This window comes from Borostomias antarcticus (genome assembly GCF_949987555.1).
Source record: "Borostomias antarcticus genome assembly, chromosome: 23".
Taxonomy (NCBI): domain Eukaryota; kingdom Metazoa; phylum Chordata; class Actinopteri; order Stomiiformes; family Stomiidae; genus Borostomias; species Borostomias antarcticus.
In genome coordinates, this window is record NC_140256.1 from 9219508 (window position 1) to 9238838 (window position 19331).

At 45.0% G+C, this 19331-nt stretch overlaps 3 protein-coding genes across 3 annotated transcripts; all 3 read left to right on the top strand.

Moving 5' to 3' along the window:
* Window positions 1–1729: 1729 nt before the first annotated feature.
* LOC311324494 (serine/threonine-protein phosphatase 6 catalytic subunit) lies at window positions 1730–4579 on the top strand. The gene is made up of 7 exons (XM_084456958.1): window positions 1730–1854; window positions 2321–2416; window positions 2530–2595; window positions 2939–3080; window positions 3197–3276; window positions 3429–3638; window positions 3736–4579. The coding sequence occupies exons 1-7, from the start codon at window positions 1780–1782 to the stop codon at window positions 3982–3984; spliced, it is 918 nt and encodes a 305-aa protein (XP_084313084.1). The 5' UTR covers window positions 1730–1779; the 3' UTR covers window positions 3985–4579.
* A 271-nt stretch (window positions 4580–4850) lies between these two features.
* golga1 (golgin A1) lies at window positions 4851–16751 on the top strand. The gene is made up of 24 exons (XM_084456953.1): window positions 4851–4969; window positions 5469–5781; window positions 7274–7364; window positions 8046–8120; window positions 8700–8797; window positions 8894–8926; window positions 9036–9164; window positions 9380–9549; window positions 9683–9794; window positions 10936–11019; window positions 11146–11271; window positions 11388–11483; window positions 11652–11747; window positions 11840–11935; window positions 12122–12274; window positions 12672–12767; window positions 12940–13029; window positions 13184–13286; window positions 13391–13551; window positions 13853–14011; window positions 14184–14243; window positions 14341–14574; window positions 14666–14752; window positions 15034–16751. Exons 2-24 carry the CDS (start codon window positions 5653–5655, stop codon window positions 15112–15114), a joined length of 2559 nt encoding a protein of 852 aa, XP_084313079.1. The 5' UTR covers window positions 4851–4969; window positions 5469–5652; the 3' UTR covers window positions 15115–16751.
* A 247-nt stretch (window positions 16752–16998) lies between these two features.
* On the top strand, window positions 16999–18954 carry rpl35 (ribosomal protein L35). The gene is made up of 4 exons (XM_084456959.1): window positions 16999–17042; window positions 17794–17930; window positions 18117–18198; window positions 18771–18954. The coding sequence occupies exons 1-4, from the start codon at window positions 17040–17042 to the stop codon at window positions 18918–18920; spliced, it is 372 nt and encodes a 123-aa protein (XP_084313085.1). The 5' UTR covers window positions 16999–17039; the 3' UTR covers window positions 18921–18954.
* Window positions 18955–19331: the final 377 nt, after the last annotated feature.

Genomic DNA, 19331 nt, shown 5'->3' on the forward strand with positions numbered 1-19331 from the left:
CTCCACCTCCTTCTCCTGCGCAGGCTCTCCCCCTCCTCCTGGAGCTGGGACAGAGAGATGTGGGACATCTGCAGCTCTGAACCAAGACTAAAGATTGTGTGTGTGTGTGTGTGTGTGTGAGTGTTTGTGTGCAACCTACATGTGTTGGGTGCTCATTATGAGCTATCTATTCTACTTCCATATAGTAGTCCATTCCAATATGTTTTCCTACCTGATAGAATGAGCTGACAGAATGCGCCCCTCAATGTCATGACCCAATTAGCCTCTCAAATGATCTGAACATGTGAACATGAATGTGACTCTGTCTATGCAGGAATGACACCTTCCCGTCTGTATAAATAACACCCTCTCAGACAGAACACTGGTATTCCACAGGGGTGCGTTCTACCTCTCCTTCAATTTTCTATATTTCTATATCTATTTTCCCAGCTGCCCTTGGGGTAAGCGCAGAGAACATTTCATGTCGGCCATTGCATGCATGTGTTGGAGTGTCATATGATGAATAAAGCCTTCTTAAAAAAAGAAGGCACAATACAACAGCAAATACCTTATAAAGTATTCTGATGACATGGTCCTGGTTGCATGCCTGCAGGATGTCACCAGCCCTTCCTACTCTCAGCACATCGACCACCTTGCCACCAGCTTCATTGACCTCAATGTCAGTAAGACCAAGGAACTGAGAGGTAGGGTGGGAGCAGGCAGCATAGGGCCTGTCTTCAAGCCTGCTATCATGAAGGGGCAGGGAGTGGAATAGGCTACTCACTTTAAACATCTGGGAACAATCACTGACAATAAACTCACCTTTCAGACCAACACAGACTACATCTATAAAAGGCAAGGCAGCGCTGCTCTCTCCTCAGGAAACTGAAGAGCTTCAACGCCAGCAAACACACCCTGACCATGGTCTACAGGTCACTCACTGAGTGTTCTCACCTTCAACATCGTCTCCTGGTATGGGAATCTCTCAGTTAGACACAGGAACAAGCTGCGCAGCTGGTCAAGCAGGCCAGTGTGGAGTACATCATAGACAAACAACTGCAACTCCAGAACCAATCAGTCCATAAAAAAAAAGCAACCTAGATCTATAATGACTCCACCCACCACTTCACTCATCATTCCAGCTGTTGCCAAGGTTCCACTAGCCAGGAAGAACGGATACAAGAAATAATTTGTGTCCTCTGCTGTACCTAAACAGGGACATACTGTAGGCTAATACAATAAGCAATAAGTTGCATCCCCCAAAGCCCAAGAACACTGATGCTGCTAGAAATGTATTTTATGTCTGTTAAGCATTTTGGTTGTTGTCTGTTTTTATACTGTGTTGACAGAGTGCCAAACACAATTTTCTATTTCATGTAAATTTAATGGACAATACAGTTTTGTTCTTATCTTACTTAGAGGTAGGCTAGCAGTCCATTCTGATATAGTTCCTACACCAGGAGCCTCTGACTACTTGTGCCAAACTCTGTCAATCGTATTAGGCTCCTCTACCAGTTGTCACTGATCTGCACCCGCAGGCCTTTGCTATCTGACAACTCGCTGGACTGACTAGCCACCATTGGGCGACTTTACTTCTCCCATCAAAATTACAATGCAAGACTTGGATGCAGAAAACCACTGGCCGTCTTGATCTTTTATTCCACATCACCACTTTACTTCGAGTCACATGGCTTTCAGTTTTGATGCAATCCCGGCGTGGTGCGGGGCAGCCCAGATACTTGAAACGAGGTGTCTTACCTAGCAGCATCACAGCCGTGAGTTGACAGAGGTTTAGGTACAATGGCGCCTCTAGATTTGGACAAATACGCAGAGATCGCAAAGCAGTGTAAATATCTACCCGAAAACGATCTCAAGGTAACTTTAGCTATGCCCAAGCACTAACTATCTTTTGTTTACTCTATTGAACAGACAACTAACGAGCTACCTAGCGCAAGTAGTTAGCTAGATAGGTAGCTATCTATGTAACGTAGTGCTAGCTAACTAGCTAGCTAATGTTTTTAGCTACTCTTCCTGACTCTTAGTTAGCCAAGTTAACTAACGTTAGGTACCATCAGACACTAAACCACTTACCAGGGTTGAACAGGCTAGTTAAATGTGTTGCTTTCCTCCTTGATCTCTGAAATCTGATGTTCATGTTGATTTCACTTCCTGGATTCACTATCTAGTAGCTAAGTTAAACTAGCTAATTTACTAGCTAGTACTAGCTAGTCATTTTTTGGGTAACGCATCTGGCAATGATGATGATGTTGGGACAATGACTTGTTTCCAGCGGCAGCTAATGTTGGTAAGACGGCTAACAATAACATTTGCTTTCCCTCAGAGATTATGTGACTATGTTTGCGATCTATTACTTGAGGAATCCAATGTCCAGCCCGTGTCCACTCCTGTGACAGTCTGTGGGGATATACATGGACAGGTAAACGAAACTTCACTAACTGCACAGTGATATCAATCAGACAATTTTCGAGACCTATCAACACTCTCCAAGGGTTGAAATTAACTTAGCCTGTCTTCCCCTTTTGCCTTTAGTTTTATGATCTATGCGAACTCTTCAGAACTGGAGGACAAGTCCCTGACACAAATTACATATTCATGGTTTGTATACGTTCACTTGTTATCTCCTGGCCCCCTTCTGAATTTACTTTTAGTTGTAGGCTAGTTATACTAGTGTAGTCCACATGTTGTTGACTACATTACATGACATTACAGTCATTTAGTAGATGCTTTTATCCAAAGTGACTAACAATCATGACATTAAAGGGTAGCAAAATATAAATACAATAGGTGCTTAAGAGGGAGGATCCTGGAAGTATTTATTGAAGAGGGGAGTTTTGAGCCTGTGGCAAAAGATGGGCAGCGACTGCTGTCCTGACTACATCCAGTAATGTTGAATTCATCACGTTTGATCAATTAATGAGTGTGTTTTGTGTCTCTTTAGGGTGACTTTGTCGACAGAGGATATTACAGCTTGGAGACATTCACATACCTGCTGGTGTTAAAGGCAAAGTGGCCGGACCGCATCACTTTACTCAGAGGAAATCATGAGAGCAGGCAGATAACCCAAGTGTATGGATTTTACGGTGAGATTTAGTTTTTCAATACAGGCTTAAAATAACACCTCATATAACATACACAATTACTCACAGTTCAAGTGGTCTAGTTGTAAATGGTTTGAGATGTCTGTTTTTCCTTGCAGATGAATGCCAAACTAAATACGGAAATGCCAATGCCTGGCGTTACTGTACCAAAGTGTTCGACATGTTGACAGTTGCAGCAGTGAGTATAGTTTCTTTGAACTTTAGGTCATTCTGTTTACTATAATACCTTATCACAGTTTAACCAGAAGGCGACAGAAGGTAACAACATCTGTGTTTTTGGATCATTATAGGAGATCTTTTCTTCACATTGTATGTGTTTTCTTTTGTCAGCTGATGGACGAGCAGATCCTGTGTGTTCATGGTGGCCTCTCTCCAGACATAAAGACCCTGGATCAAATCAGAACCATTGAGCGTAACCAGGAAATCCCCCACAAGGGAGCTTTCTGTGACCTGGTATGGTCTGACCCCGAGGATGTAGATACCTGGGCCATCAGCCCCAGGGGAGCTGGCTGGCTCTTTGGAGCAAAGGTCACGAACGAGGTGAGATTTGCAGTGAATGTTGCTGTACATGAGACCATAGAAGCAATGTTTTTCAGTTTCTCACATATCTTTCTCTGTCTCCCACAATAATTTGTAGTTTGTTCACATCAACAACTTGAAGCTGATCTGCCGAGCACATCAACTTGTTCACGAAGGCTACAAGTTCATGTTTGATGAGAAGCTGGTTACGGTGTGGTCGGCTCCTAACTACTGCTATCGCTGTGGTAATATTGCCTCCATCATGGTCTTCAAAGATGCCAACACGAGGGAGCCCAAGCTGTTTAGAGCTGTGCCTGACTCAGAGAGAGTAATTCCACCCAGAACAACTACACCATATTTCCTGTAAACTTGATTCTGTTCTGTCTTCTGCTTCAGCTGCCCAGTTATCAGTCCCCACATTTGTAATTGTTTGCTATTTGGTCTATTTATGTAATTGATCCATTACGGTCCTGAGACTAACTAGGTAATTAGGGGTTCTTATACCATCTCCCAATAAAGTAGCTGTTTCATAATGTTTAAAGGTGCTATAGATAACATTTTTATGTGGAAGAATCATTTAAAAAAAACAAAACAACAACATTCTAACAAGGCTCGCGAGCCAATAGTATTATTCCTGACACAGAGATACCACGTAGTACCAATGTCATAATGCTATTGGCTCACAAGCCTTGTTAGAGGTGGGAAGCAAACCTCCGACATCTCAGACAGATAAACACAACATTTATTCTTAAGATAAACATAACATTTAAAATGTTGCCACAATCAATTATTTTTAGGGGGGAAAAGCAAAACTTTTATTGCACACCTTTCTAAAAGCTCTGTGTATGTGCTTTTAGATATATATATTTCAAATGATTTGTCTGTATAAAAATGTTATCTATAGCGTCTTTAATCTTATTTTTGTAATGGAAATGTGTTGTGATATTACTAATAAAGTTATAAATCTGGAAAACTTTAGCATGTTTTCATACAGCTGCTTTGGATTTTGTTCACGGGATGGGTTGATTGAAATCTGGGAAGTTTATGAGCTGATATGTAGGTATATATTATTATTATTTTTTAACATGAAGTATTGGGTTTGTCCTTCCTGCTGACGCATGGCGTCATCAGTCACATGTGCGGAAGTGATTACGTGTTGATGTTCGCTGGGAAGCTGAGCTAGAAATATGACTAGCATGCAAGGTAACGTTACAGCTGTGACATTTGTGATTGTTAGCTTTAACGTTGTCAATCTATCTTAAGAACAATCGACAAACTTACCATTCATTGAAACACGATGGGTTTCGGTACAAAATCAAACTTGTCGAACTACATAGCTGACCATCTATACGGTAAGATGACCACTTTAGCTATTGCTAGTTGCTCTCGTTAGCCTTACGATAGCTAGCTAGCACTAACTATTTAATCAGGGGTTTGCCAGACAGTTCTCATGGTTTTGCCAACCTTTATTTCCGACATGGAATGCCATTTAGTTAGATATGACAATGAACCAATGCAACGGATCTTAAATGTTTCTATTTGAATTTTGGGTACTGCCAACAAATATGATGTGACAGGTAGCCAGCTAGCTATCCAGTGCAGTGGTAGTAATAAACGTAAGCTTGTTCGAGCTAGTAACGTTGGCTAGCTAGCTACTACGTTAGGGATCAGAGATCAAGTAATTGTCTAGTCAGAGTAACCTTAGCATACAATTGACAAGTAATTTAGCTACAATCTCTGCTGAAGTCACTGCTGCACATTGTGCATCTCCCGAAGTAAAATGCTATTCAATGAGAGGTGATATTGGTTGTCAAGTCTTCTATCAATGACTTGTTTTGTTTTCACTTTCAGGTTGAACAAAATGGCAATGGAAGTTTTCCCACTTCTTAGACATTGTTGCACTGGAACACAGTTGTTCTGTGACCTAAACAAGGGACCCTGAAGTATCATAACTTGAAAGAGGACTTGTATTAAAGGGGTTGTCTGTCTCAGAGCCGTGAAGGACTTGGAAAGCGGATTCACACAAAGAGGAGAGATGTTTGCCAAGCTGAAGAAGAAGATAGCTGAGGAGGCTGCCACAGGCCCCCGTACAGGCGTCCGCATGCCACGCTCCATCAGTAAAGAGTCAATAACATCTGTAGGGGCGGACTCTGGGGATGACTTTGTAAGTACCTCACCAACACCATGATGTCACACCCTTGACATACACCTCACTTACTATGACACAAGCTTCTCTGCGGTTTGGGAACATGGGTTGACACTATGTCACGCTGCACTTTTCTTCAACCAGTTTCCAGGCTGGGATCTGAACCGGCTAGGGCAGTGCAGAGGAAGATAGAATCTCAGAAAATGTCAGTGTTGAAGAGATCCTGAGGCAGCCCCATCCTGGCCCTCCATTAGTGCTCCCCTCTGGCCAGGCGAGAGTGCCCTCGTTTATGTAATGGAGCCCTAGAGACAGTCATGATACAGGTTGCCGCCATATCTACAGGCCTAGAAGGTGCTGCGTACCAGACCCCGGCCATTGTCAACAAGCACTTCTCAGTAAATCAGTATGGAGGAAAGAGAGTATTGCAAAATACTGCTTGTTTGCAAATGTACTAAAAAGATGCTATATTTTTAAGTTGAGTAAAGTAATATTTTCATAGCCATATACGTAAGTATAAGAATATGTCTGTCAATTGGGGCTCAAGTTGCCTTTCGTTGCTAGCCATTGTTATTGCATGGGTGTGTCTGGTGGAGATTGGCATCCATAGAGCACAGTGGATGTCATGTTGTTTACATAACCGATCATGCCTTTTGTTTGAAAGGCATGAATTGAATGAAACCTGGATGGACAAGGTTCATGTGTTGAGTCTCAGGGCACAAATCTGACCTGTGTAAGCTGAACCCCTGCTCCAGTATCAGGTCTATCCTGCCCTATTCAGGTATCTCCTGCCTACACTCGTATGAAGGCTTCAGGCTCAAGAACAAACACTATATATAGACAGACTGGTTTTCTTTTGTCAAGGAGCAGGATGCCTGTTATGGTAATTGTGTCGGCTAGGCCTTTTTTTTTTTTACTTAAAGATTTTACTCTGATGGCATTCTTCTATAATGCTGCAGTAATCTATATGTCCATCTATTTTCAGTGTTATACTGTAACTGTATTATTATTGTTTTTTTGCTTCCCTCTGGAATATGTAGGGGTGGGATGTCTGCCCACCTCCCTTGTTCTCTGTAAAGCGCATTGTGTTGCCTCTGGGTATGAAATGCGCTATATAAATAAAGCTTTGATTGATTGATTGATATTATTGTGTATTACACGATGATATAACAAATTAACCCAATAGTAATGACTCAACAAATTCTTTGAAGTTGTGGTTTCGATTAATTCTTCTGTTTTTGGCATCATGAATAGACTGGCTCATCTTTCAGCTGGGAATCCAGATCCAGTCTCCTGCCTGATTGAACTTTCCTCTCTCATTTACACTGTACTGAATTATTAATGTAGCCGACAACAAAGCCAGGTCACCCAGTAGGCCTGCTGGTCTAATTATTAGGGAATTTAAAGCTGGTGTGTACTGTAACATAGAGCCTTCAAGGGCACTTTCATAAACTCAAACTACAGTGAGCTTTGTTGTGTTGAGGAGGACACCTGTGTGTTTCTATACCACCAGGCTTCAGATGGCAGCAGCTCCCGGGACGACCTCTCCTCCCAGATCCTCAGAAGGAATGATCAGTTACGCAAGCTAGAGGCCAAGTTATCAGGTAAGCGTCAGTGTTGTGTAAGCTGAAAATGGCCTGGGCGCTGATCTAAGATCAGTTTAGTGCTCTCCCCACCAACAACAGATGTCATGATGAAGGGAGAGAAGGCTGATCCTAGAGCTGTGCCTACTGGCTTCTTTTACTGGGAGTAGTTAGGTCAGTGGTATGGTGACATGATCTACAGGAGATGTCTCAGACGTCAGGGTTTTTGTCCCTAATACTCACCGTATGATGAGACGGTAACTTTTTCACAATGTTTCTCTTCATGACTTTCTTCCATCTGGTGAATGTTAAGAGCGAACACAACAACTTTTAGTGCAGGCTTCCTTTCTAGATGCTCTGTCTTTTCTTTCCCAGATTAGTGCAATACCGTAGCTGCTCCTCCCTTAGAGATGGTGTGTGTGACTGTGACCTGACCCGTTGAAAGGTTAAAGGTCGCACATCTTCATGCAGCCTGTTAACCAGGATGGTTTTCTTATCTAAGAAAATCATTGTTTTTTTCCTTTCATTTCCCCCCCCTCAATTATGTTTATCCGATTGTTGTCCTCTCCATTTATTTGACACCTACCCCTCTGTCCTCTCCTTTACCCTGGTTCACTTGTCTTCCTTTCATGTGTGTGTGTACTTGTGTGTGTGTACCTGTGTGTGCTGTTGGTATTCCATCACCCCACCTCCTGCCACTAGACTACGCTGAACAGCTCCGACTTATGCAGAAGACCAAGGACAAGCTTGAGGTTGCATTAGAAAAACATCAGGATTGTACGTACCTTTCTTTTCCTCCCATTCTCCTACCTTTGTTTCTCTCATTTGTTTGTCTGCTGGCCGTGACGATGGCCACTCAACGCAACGCACCATCAGTGTCTCTCGTCACGGGGGTTCAGATCACCGGATCCTCTGTAGATTTCCATGTTCCAGTCAATAGTAGAACAGACATGCCTGCTTTGTGCCTACAGTGTTTAATAAATGTTTGTTTTTTTACAGCGTTTGTAAGCAGGAATATCCAATAAAAATGTGTAATCTATGTAATTAACTGTAGAGGCGCACCTGGGATTGTTTGACATTTTCTTTTAAAGAAATTAATTTATCAGGAATGTGCAATGATAGCAACATTGTGCTCTAACAAACTGTGTGTGTGTGTTGGCTACGCTGAGACGCACTGCTTGCCTTTGCTCACACTTTAGATTGGCTTAAAAGTGAAATCCAATGGTAAATCTGACACCTTCACACTTTCACAAATACTAAGCTACTAATAACTATGGTGATTATCATCGTTGTTAAGACTGTTCTTACTTCTTACCCTCTGTTTCTGTGTCTCTCTGCCTCCCTATCACTACCCAGCATCCATGAGGAAACTGCAAGAGCAGAATGAATCTCACCAGGCCAGCAGAGCCAAGATGGCGGACGGGATGGCATTTGCCCTGGAGAAGAAAGATCAGGTTAGCGTCGTAGCCCTTGCACCAACGCATGCTCACGGGTCTTAATACGATTGTCAAATGGAGCGATCTTTGATCCAGTCCCTCGTTCGCCCGCAGGAATGGATGGAGAGGATGGCTGTGCTGGAGCAGGTGAGCTCAGTCTATCAGCAGCAGTCACTCTAGTCACCACTCAGCTTGCCAAAGCAGTCAGCTAGTTTGTTCTGAGTTGACGTGTGTCTACGGTATATATCCCCCTTAGGAGAAGACATCTCTGTCTGCGCGCCTGGATGAGATGATGGAGCAGAGCGTCAGTCTGTTCCAGAAGAGGGACGACCTGGACGAACTGGAGGGCTTCCAGCAGCAGGAGCTCGCTAAAGTCAAGCACATGGTACGCACACTGGTCCACTGACTAACGCCTCATATTTACACCTAGGAGGCAAGTTAAGCACAGACTTGTGAGGTGGGGTTTTCATGGCCATTTCTAGTCCAAGCTGTAGGACCAGACCTTTATTAAACAGTACTTTGGTGGAACTAACGGTTACCATATCACCTTATTTGTTATTTACATTATAGACATTTGAATGGTTGTGTTTATCACTGTAGTTACTGAGAAAGGAGGAGCAGCTCAGCCAACGGGAGAGAGAGCTCCAGCAAAGAGAGGCTGAACTACAGACGGCTAAGAAAGGGTTGGCTGAAGCCCAGGAGAAGTTGCAGGCTCTGGGAGAGGAATACCTGGAAACCTGCAGGCTCAACGAGGAGCTGGAGGCCGAAAGGTAAGAACACAGAGATTGGAGCGCCATAAACTCTGAACACACTCATGACCTTGTTAGGGAGCTTTAGATGGGAGGACAGCGCTCTTCTCTGAGTTTGTCTGACGTTGGTCTGTGTGTGTGTGGTCTCCCGCAGGGAGGAGCTGCTGGAGGTCAGGGAGGAGGCTGAGAAGAAGATCACCGAGCTGGAAAAGAGGGGTCAGGACCTGCAGAGTGTCATCCAGCAGGTGTCTGAGGACTTCCAGAGGGTGAGTCCTCGTGGAGCGCTCGTATGTATCACATATATCACTGTACCTGACTGAATTTTGTGAGTTGAATCGGATTTGCCTGTTCAAACGGACGCCTTGTTCATTTGTTTGTTCCTCCATTTTTCCCCCTTGGCTGAGGGGAGACCGCGGTACTCGGGACAGCTGTCGAACTGTAAACTCAAACTTGCAGGCAGCACAATAAAAGACGGCTATTTTTGTTGTTAAACATGAATCATCTAGCCCACATTGTCCACCTACTTCGGATGCCTCCGTGTTTTTATGCAGTGTTTCCCATAGCTCACGCTTGGGCGATTTGACAATAGTCTCCTCAGCTGCGCATTTCAAAGCTTGCGTGAATAGGATGATGCTTTGGGCAGCAGTCAACGAGGAAATGTTTTCGCTGTCACTAAAGCATATCCGCGGATGTTAGAGCTCAATCTGTCTATTGGAGAATTTTTTTTTTTCCCCAGCGGATATCTTGGTTAATATGAGAAGATTGATTTAGGAAAGCAATTTTGTGTTGTGACATTCCGTTTGGGAAATGCAAATGATTGCTGGCGCAGAGGAGCCTAGGCTAGGCCAAATGCACAGAGGAGGGGAGAGGGGTTCCCTGCCTTCTTCCGTCCGCTATATCAGTCATAAGTCTCCTTTTACTGCACAATAAATAGCTACGGTAATAGCCTATGTCTAAAACAAGTGATTGGCTTGTCCTATATAAATAACAAGTCAGGTGAGTGGTCTTAACCCACCAGTGCATCTTGACAGTGGAGCAAAAAAATGACTGCTCGACTTCAAGAATCTCAGTCGACTTAAGGGTCTCCGACTGATGATTCCACTCGTCGGCTTTCAGGGGGCAGCCCTACACACGTCCATGTATTCACATTCAAAGGAGGTACAGAATCCTTGACTCTAATCAACGAGTGCATGCTTTAGAAACCTAGTAGAGAATTAATGATATACGATACGATAAGATATACTTTATTGTCCCCTTAGGGAAATTAGTCTTGGACTCAATACTGCGCATACATAGATCGCCTCGATACAGAAACGGAAAACACATATCCCGCATATTGCATTGTGTGCGTAATATGTGTGTGCGTGTTGTAATAATAATAATAATATGAATGTGTGTGTTTCTCAGTCGCGGAGTTCAGCTGCAGCTCTAGAGAGGTCTCTCCACACCCTGCAGACTGAACACGATGCCCTGAGGCTGAGTCAGCAGAAGGTCAGTCCGAGCACCGCGCACCACTCCCTCCTTCCTAAACTCAGCCTTATCCCACCTGACCCCGGTCCTGGGTGGGGGGCTAGTCCCTGTGACTGACCTGTCCTTCGTCCCTCCCGCGGTTCCCAGGCCGCGGTGACGGACGAGGAGAAGGAGCGCGTCCTGCTGGACCTGCAGGAGAAGGTCTCCTCCCTGGAGAGACGTCTGCAGGGCAACTTCAGCCAGGATGACCACATGCAGGAAACGCTGAAGGAGGTGAGGACCGTCTGCCATGCAGCGGAAGGGCCTGGAAGGAATAAGACAAGTATTAGTATCGAAGGACTCTCTCTGATCCTAAGCTATTTCCTGTTGTTGTTGTTGTTGTTGTTTAGAAGTGCACTCTAGAGCAGAGGCTGGAGGAGACCAGAGGTGAGCTGCTGGAGGCTCGCACTAACCACGCAGACAACGTCAGCTCGCTGGAGGCACAGGTAAACCTCATCTCCACACACACGCACACACGCACACACACACACACACACACACACACACACACACACACACACACACACACACAAGATCATTTAGATACAGGATCGTAGGTCTACCCTGAAACTGCGCACGTGACCACGCCACTTTTCTCTCCTCTGCTTCCACAGATATCCAAAATCACCAACAGCGTGACTGAACTACAGACGCTGCTGCGACACAAAGACGACTCCTCCAAGTCCTACCGAGAAAGAACAGATGTGCAGGTGATGAGAGAAATGACTCCGGCGACGCGTCTCTCTCTCCCCCTCTCTCCACGCAGTCTGTCATCCCTGCCCTGTGTGTCCGTCTCTCACAGATAGCTGGTCTGGAGCAGCAGGTGCTGGAGGGCAGCGACAAGCTCAAGGGCGCCGAGCAGCAGATCGCTGACCAACAGGCACGCCTGCACAAGCTGGTGAGTAACGAGTCCGACTCCGACGGCCGCTCACAAACGCCGAGGCCGGACAAAGAGCCAGGCGGACCAGAGCGGACTCCTGTGTCGGTCGCCACGAAGATGGACACCACGAGCGTGTTGAAGCTGACCCCTCTGTGTGTGTGTGCGCGCGTGTGCGTGTGTGTGTGTGTGTGTCTGTCCTCCCAGCAGGCAGAGTGGAGTGCAGAGCGGGACCGTCAGCAGCAGCAGGCGTCTGCGGAGAGGCAGCAGGGTGAGGAGACGGCCGGGCGGCTGCAGGAGCAGCTCGCCGCGCTGCGCACAGAGGCGGACGCGGAGCGCTCCTCCGCCCAGAGCAGGATCGTGAGTCTCCCCCTGCTCTCGTCGTCAAATCCGACCGTTAACAGGGTGTTTTCGGTTTCTCTGACCTTAGCTGGCATTCTAATCCACCTCAGCCTGTCCCTAGCTAGCTATGCGATTCCCTAACCCCGAGTCCAAGTTTCAGTTCACAGCGGTATTTGCCTGGTGGTAGTCTCTATGCGGATTTTGATCTGCTTAACTACTGTTGACATAGTTTATATGCAAGGCGTTCCGTCCATAAATTTCTTGGGTGGGCCGTTATCAGTTGCCATGTAATATAATCTCTACCACAGCGCAACCATATCTGATAGACTGTCCTTATGCTCTTTAATTCCTGCATGTTCTCTATAACTCTCTCCTTCTTCTCTCCTCCCTCTCCCTTGCTGGTGTGTTTCTCCAGAGCGAGCTGGAGCAGGAGAGGTCCTCTCTGCTCCGAGGGCTGGAGGAGGCGGCCGTGACCCTGAGCAGACGGTCGGAGGAGCTGGAGCAGGCCAGGGTCAGACGCTCGTCCTGGTTCACATCAGACACACAGACACTTTGGGAGGAAGGACTCCAGAAAGCTGGAGCTTGTCCCTAGGCCTCAGTAGTGTTTCACAATGTCACATTAGAGAAAGCGCCAGGATGTCCCCGTTTCCATCTGTCATGCGTGTTGCTGTGGCTGTCCCCAGGCGGAGCTGAGCAGCAGACAGACGGTGAGCGTGGAGATCGCCATGGCTCTGGAGGACACCAGGAGACAGAAGGAGGAGCTGCAACTACAGGTCCAGAGACATTACTGACACACACAGTCACTATCCAAAATAAATCACATTCCCCGTACTGTTTATGTTTATGAACAATGTAAAAAAATGTACTCCATTATATGATAGTGCCGGGAATTACATACAATGTCATTTTTCCGTGTCCCGTTTCTAGGCGAGGGAAATGACTGCATCTCTTCAGAACACCGAACAGGAACTGGCCCGGGTCAACGAGGAGCTGACGCAAAAAGAGGAGGAGCTTCAAACCCTCCGCAGTGGTAAACGACGCAATAAGACAAAAGCTTGTACGAGGCATGCCGTGTGTGGGCGCCGCTGTGTGGGCTGACACGCTCCCTCCGTGTGACACGGTGTCCCGGCGCAGAGCTGCAGACGTCCCAGACCTCTCTGTCCCAGCTCCAGGAGGAGAGGGAGAGCCTGCGGGCGCAGGTGGAGGAGAAGGAGGTGGAGAAGGACAGCCAGCTGGCCAGCCTGAGGCAGGAGGTCCTAACCCAGACCCAGCAGCTGGACTCCTGCCAGTCACGGGTCAGAACACGCACGCACGCACGCACACGCGCCAACACGGAACACTCTCTCGCTCTCACTCTCACTCTCTCTCTCTCTTTCTCTCTCTCTCTCTCTGTCGGGCACAGACAGGGAGCTGTGCACTTTTTACACCTGTTTTTAAAAAAACATTTTTATTTACACTTGACAGAAGATGCTGAACCCCAAAGGCTGTCAAAAAGGACACAGTTATGATCTTTATGTATTGGTGACTTTGTGTGCTGACTTTGTGTGTGCATGTGTGCGTGCGTGCATGTGTGTGTGGCGCGTGTGTGTGGTCCAGGTATCGGACCTGGAGGTGGAGGTGGAGAGCCTGACAGAGCAGCTGCAGGTCCCAGAGGCGTCCGCGCCGGACCAGAACGGGGAGGTAACCGTGCACGACCTGGACCACATGCAGAACGTCAACAAAGACCTGGAGCAGCAGCTCAGTGAGAAGAACAAGGTCAGCCTGGCACTTTGGCTCACAGCATATCTACTGCATCTATCTCTACATAACACTGTAATACTATTTATCTCTACATAGCTACTCTGTCTATTACAATCTATACGTCATTTTAGCTGGGATGGTTCAGGAAGGGTAGTGATCGTACTGTATGTCTGCTGTTGCTCTACAGACTATTAAGCAGCTGCAGCAGAGACTAGCAGAACTGAAGAGGACCCTGCAGAAGGAGCTGGTGAGAGCTGGCGATAGGCCTGACCACACGCTGAGCGCGGTGTGTTTTGGCAGCGCGCAATCGTTTTTTTTATTTGTGTGTTTTGTTCGCGGCGCAGAAGCTGAAGCCTGACCCAGAGTGCGAGGGGAAGGTACCAGAGGGGAGGGGAGAGAGAGCCTTCCCAGAGCCCCCGCCGGCCTCGTCCTCGGCCCAAGCACCCACTCCAGGCCTGGGCCCAACCACCTGCAACACCACCGTCACCAACACCTCGGACCTCAACGACTCCCGAGAGATCAACTTTGAGTACCTCAAACACGTGGTCCTCAAATTCATGTCGTCCAGAGAGGCTGAGGTGAGAGGAGTCGATCTAGCTAGCGACCGTGAGCATTATCGGGATCCATGCCTATTGTATAGTACCGGTCTAAAATTCTCTCTCTTGTCAGGCATATCAGCTGATAAGAGCGGTGTCTGTTTTGCTGAACTTCACTCGTGATGAAGAGGACATGCTGAAGCAGACTCTTGAATACAAGGTGAGTTGGACCATCCAGACCTCATTTCCCTGGTATGGTGAATGAATCTCTATCCAAATGAATGGTAATAGCTTGCACATCATAAGCTAGGTGCATGAAAATGAATGGGTCTTATTTTTTCTTCATTTCTCAATCGTGCCAACTAGCCATCTGTTGCCTGTTTTAGATGGACCTAAATGCTGTCTGCTGGTTTCATATCAACATTTACACAATGAGTTATAGTTGTGTTATCTTTATTCTGTATGGATGTGTACATATAATGGACACATTCTGTCTTTCAGATGTCCTGGTTTGGATCCAAGCCTTCTCCAAAGGGCATTGTTCGACCGTCAGTATCAGGAACACCTGCTCACTGGAGCTGAGTGGGACATAGGGAGGATGAACACGTGTGCTTCACTTACAACATGTCCTTCTTCTTGCATGTCTCCCATCACCGTGGCAACTGAAGAGGACACTGCCTAAGCTTTAAAACGGTCTCTGACACAGATTCCTATATTCAAGGACAGAGAAGGGCTTCAAAAGGACTCTGAATGACTATGTCTTGCTAGATAGTATTTACTGTTTTATTTTTGAGGTGATTTTATGAATTGGTCAAAGCAGACTTGGGTTTAACTGGCTGATAAACGTAAACCTGAAGTGTAACCTGTTTCCCTCTGAAATGAAGTTATGATATTATGGAGTTAATAATATGTTATAGACACCGCACAGGTGTGTGTCTGTGTCCTGCTCTGCAGTGTTACCAGAGTGGGAGGTGTCTACCAGACTGTTAAGGCTCCATGTCAAACATGGGGCTTGACAGACAAGATGGCTTCTTTCTTTGTGTGCTTCAGTGTCTTCGTTTTTTCTTTAATTCAGACATTAGAAAATGGTACTTACTGCCGACGACTGCCTGTGGTATAAGGACGGGGAAGGGATCTTTTTAGATCACGAGCGTGATGATGATGACGTTCTGTAGAGGCTTCAGTTCAACCTCTAGCTGAATGGTAATGCCTCTGCTTACTGAGGGATCTCTTGCGTCTTTCATATGAACATTTTCTTATCACACTATTGTTCTAGAGGGCTGAGGTAAGATATAATGGGAGCTTGGGAAAGCTGTCTGTTCTCTGAGAGGGGGTGAGGGGGCTATACTCACATGCGGTTGTTTATTCATGAGGAAAGTATGTGTTGTTAGGAGGAGACTGGTAATCATGAAGTAAATATTAGTGAATGAGAATGATTGGACATGCTCTACCTTTACCTGCCTTGTGTTTGTGTAAATGAAAGTACATTCCATATGTCTATTTATATATAAAACTGTACATAATGCATTGAAAACTTTATAAATCAGTGGATGTAAATGATTTGGTTTGACCTCTTGCTGTATGTTTCATCATGTACTGGCTCATTGCCTCTTTCCTGACCTGTCACTCTCTCACTGTCTGTTGGTATTCTTTAAATAGACCCTCTTTGTGAACTTACAATCAAAGGCATTACTCCTAATGTTGGCAGCCTAGAGCATCTGCATGTCTCATTCTCGACTTCATCTTTACATGCCTGACAGTGCCCAGATTCTGAGTAGAGCTGACTGCACGCTATCGTAAAAGTAAGTTACAGGACGGCAACATAGGTGTCAGCCAAGTGTGGATAAGGTGGGTTACATTTCCGCTTTATCAACTGTAGAGGGCATAGCATCCCAGGGAAGTGAGAAATCATTAATGTGTCCAGTCCAGTATACTGTAGAGGCCTTCACTGAATGGACACTTTATTCAGGTTCAAAATATTTCCGTTTTTTTTGGGGGGGATTCAACAAAGATAATTTATTGTAATTGTGTTCCAGCTAATTTCACTTAAACTTACATCAGTGGGAACTATGCAATGGAGTCTCCTTGAAAGTCAAAAACCATTTGCTTTTCAAAGTTTGATTCTCCTATGATTTCAGCTTTCAGATGAACAATAACACTAACAGTACAATCACTACAGAAATCCTTTTAATTTTAATTGCAACAAGAGCTACCACTACAAATTGTTTGTCTGCATTTATTGTCTGCTTATTGTATTATTGTCAATAAATCAAGATATTGTAAATTACGTCCTTCCTTCGTTTCATTCATTTGAAGGAAAATATTGGTGAGGAAAGGAGTAAAACGTCCAGGTACTTGTTTGTGAGCAATCCCAACGATGTCCGCCTGGTGGCAATATCGACATTTCAGGCTACATGTTCTTTATAAAGGAAGAAGAAGGTTTCCGGAAGTTACAAGTCAGGAACACGCGGTCGTCCGGTCTTTCCAGCAGGGCAGCGAAGAGGATCATGGTGAGAAAACGATTTCGTCCCCTCAATTCGTTGAAATAACTTCGTCTTTCTCTGACAATTTGACAAACGTGTATGATTTAAAGAAAAATAAAGATCTTATGTAACTATTAATGCGCATAGTTGTTAGTAAACACTCCTACATTTTGGACAAATATCCTATTTATCACACGCCTGTCACCACAACATCCCCGTGCCATGCAGCGCATAGTTCGACTAGCTAGCATTATTGGCTAAGGTTAGCTAGCACTAGCGGCGTTAGCGTTCAACTACCAACGTTGGCTATGTAAGTTAGCACTAGCAGTGGAAGATACATTTTCTCTTTTCGAAATACTACCCTTTAATTTGAAATTAGCTTGACATTTTATACGTATTGAATGGAGATGTATGTGTCTTACGCCTGCTTGTTTAATTTCGTTGAAAAAATGATTTCGTAGAGACAAGTCAAGGCCAAGATGGCTAACGTTTCATAGGGCTTTAGCTAGCTGGCTGGCTACCTAACCAGTCATTCCCGGCTGATCGGGACCAACATTTGTCTAATCTGGCCACGAAACTAGCGGCATCTTACCCCGTTTCAACTCGGTTATATTCGAAATGGATGGTGGATAGTGTTGGTTTGCTAGCTTGCGTTAACAATTCCCCCCTTGGGATCAATAAGTGTATCTGTTTAGTGGACATCATGGGATGTCATAATGGGAAGCAAACCTGATAGTCAATCAGTTATCCAGGATCTCATCCGTGTTTTTTCCCATAGGCGAAAATTAAGGCTAGAGATCTGCGGGGCAAGAAGAAGGAGGAGCTGCTCAAGCAGCTGGATGATCTGAAAAACGAGCTTTCCCAACTTCGTGTAGCCAAGGTTACTGGTGGAGCTGCCTCCAAGCTTTCCAAGATGTGAGTATATACAGATTGCGCTTTCCCAACACTAGTAATTCATTTACGAATGAATGCACCTCCCTATGACACCACCCTGAATGGGTCCATCACAATGTGTTATCAAGGATTGTGCGGGTGGAAAAACACTTGATTTGCAGGTAATTTTGATTCTGGAGTCTTAACATGCCGTTTCTCTACCTCCAGCTGCGTTGTCCGCAAGTCCATTGCCAGGGTCCTGACTGTCATCAACCAGACACAGAAGGAGAACCTCAGGAAGTTCTACAAGGTGAGGACAACTCCAGAAATAGGACTAATCTTACGCATTTCAACCTATTTAGTTATGAATCATGCCGTGATAAATTACCATTAGTGGTGCAGATTTCTAGGCATCTCACAATTCGAGCATAGAATTCTATCATGGCATTCGAATATAAAACCATTATTGATGCGTTTGAGATTTTTTAGATTGATTTTTCTCCGGTCACTACTTTTTTTAAAACGGCGTATTTCTAATGATCCATAATTAAAATAGATGAATTTAATTCCATTATCTTTGCTAATGTTGGCCCAAGAGGGTTGTCACCATCCAAATTCAGCAATTGTTACAGGCTATAATGTCATGAATGGGTTGTTCAATTGAGTTTTCTGCATCAAGATCAATCTTTCAAGAGAGAATTGTGATGCATCTAAGAATCCCCCACCCCTAGTGACCATAGCCCAGTCTGATGCTCAATATTCAAAAGAAAGGAGGAATAATGAGGCTCATCGTCCTCCCCTGATTGAGTTTGGAAACAAATTGATTTAGTCTGAACTGTCAGTGTTGTTAATACTATTTAATTGTGAATATTTATCCTTAAGGGCAAGAAGTACAAGCCCCTGGACCTGAGGCCCAGGAAGACCAGGGCTATTCGCCGCAGGCTGAACAAGCATGAGGAGAGCCTGAAGACCAAGAAGCAGCAGAGGAAGGACCTCCTGTACTCCATTCGCAAATTTGCTGTCAAAGCCTAAGGCTGTTTCTATTAAAATAAATCAAGAAAAAAGAGCCGTGTCGTCTTGAATTCATAATGACCTGAACCCAAGTGATTAAAAGAATCTTTGAATAGTAGTTGTTTTTTTGTTTAAAATCATATCCATTTCATAGGAATCCTAGGAAGTGCATATTAATTTAAACAAAAAACAACAACTATTCTAATCCCTTTATTACTAGTAGTCATACAGCTTTTGTGACACAGCGCACATGCTGAAGCGGTCCCTGGTGAAATTGTGAAACTAGAAATTGTGTTCAGGGTTGCCATGCCAAGCTAGTGGCATCGGTGGATAGGCTATGTGCTATTTAAGTGCAAAAAGTGCTTTTTATATAAAAAGTGGGGGGCTACAACATAGCCACTTCGGAGTAAAGGATTTCATCTTAAAAAAAAG

Excerpts from the sequence above, each read along its gene's own strand:
- LOC311324494 (XM_084456958.1), top strand. The coding sequence starts at position 1,780 with ATGGCGCCTCTAGATTTGGACAAATACGCAGAGATCGCAAAGCAGTGT. Across the intron at positions 2,417-2,529 it reads GTGGGGATATACATGGACAG|TTTTATGATCTATGCGAACT; the intron begins GTAAACGAAACT and ends TTTTGCCTTTAG. Across the intron at positions 2,596-2,938 it reads ACACAAATTACATATTCATG|GGTGACTTTGTCGACAGAGG; the intron begins GTTTGTATACGT and ends GTGTCTCTTTAG.
- golga1 (XM_084456953.1), top strand. The coding sequence starts at position 5,653 with ATGTTTGCCAAGCTGAAGAAGAAGATAGCTGAGGAGGCTGCCACAGGC. Across the intron at positions 9,165-9,379 it reads TCGCTAAAGTCAAGCACATG|TTACTGAGAAAGGAGGAGCA; the intron begins GTACGCACACTG and ends TTATCACTGTAG. Across the intron at positions 11,020-11,145 it reads TGAGGCTGAGTCAGCAGAAG|GCCGCGGTGACGGACGAGGA; the intron begins GTCAGTCCGAGC and ends CGCGGTTCCCAG.
- rpl35 (XM_084456959.1), top strand. Across the intron at positions 17,931-18,116 it reads GCCTCCAAGCTTTCCAAGAT|CTGCGTTGTCCGCAAGTCCA; the intron begins GTGAGTATATAC and ends CTCTACCTCCAG. Across the intron at positions 18,199-18,770 it reads ACCTCAGGAAGTTCTACAAG|GGCAAGAAGTACAAGCCCCT; the intron begins GTGAGGACAACT and ends TTTATCCTTAAG.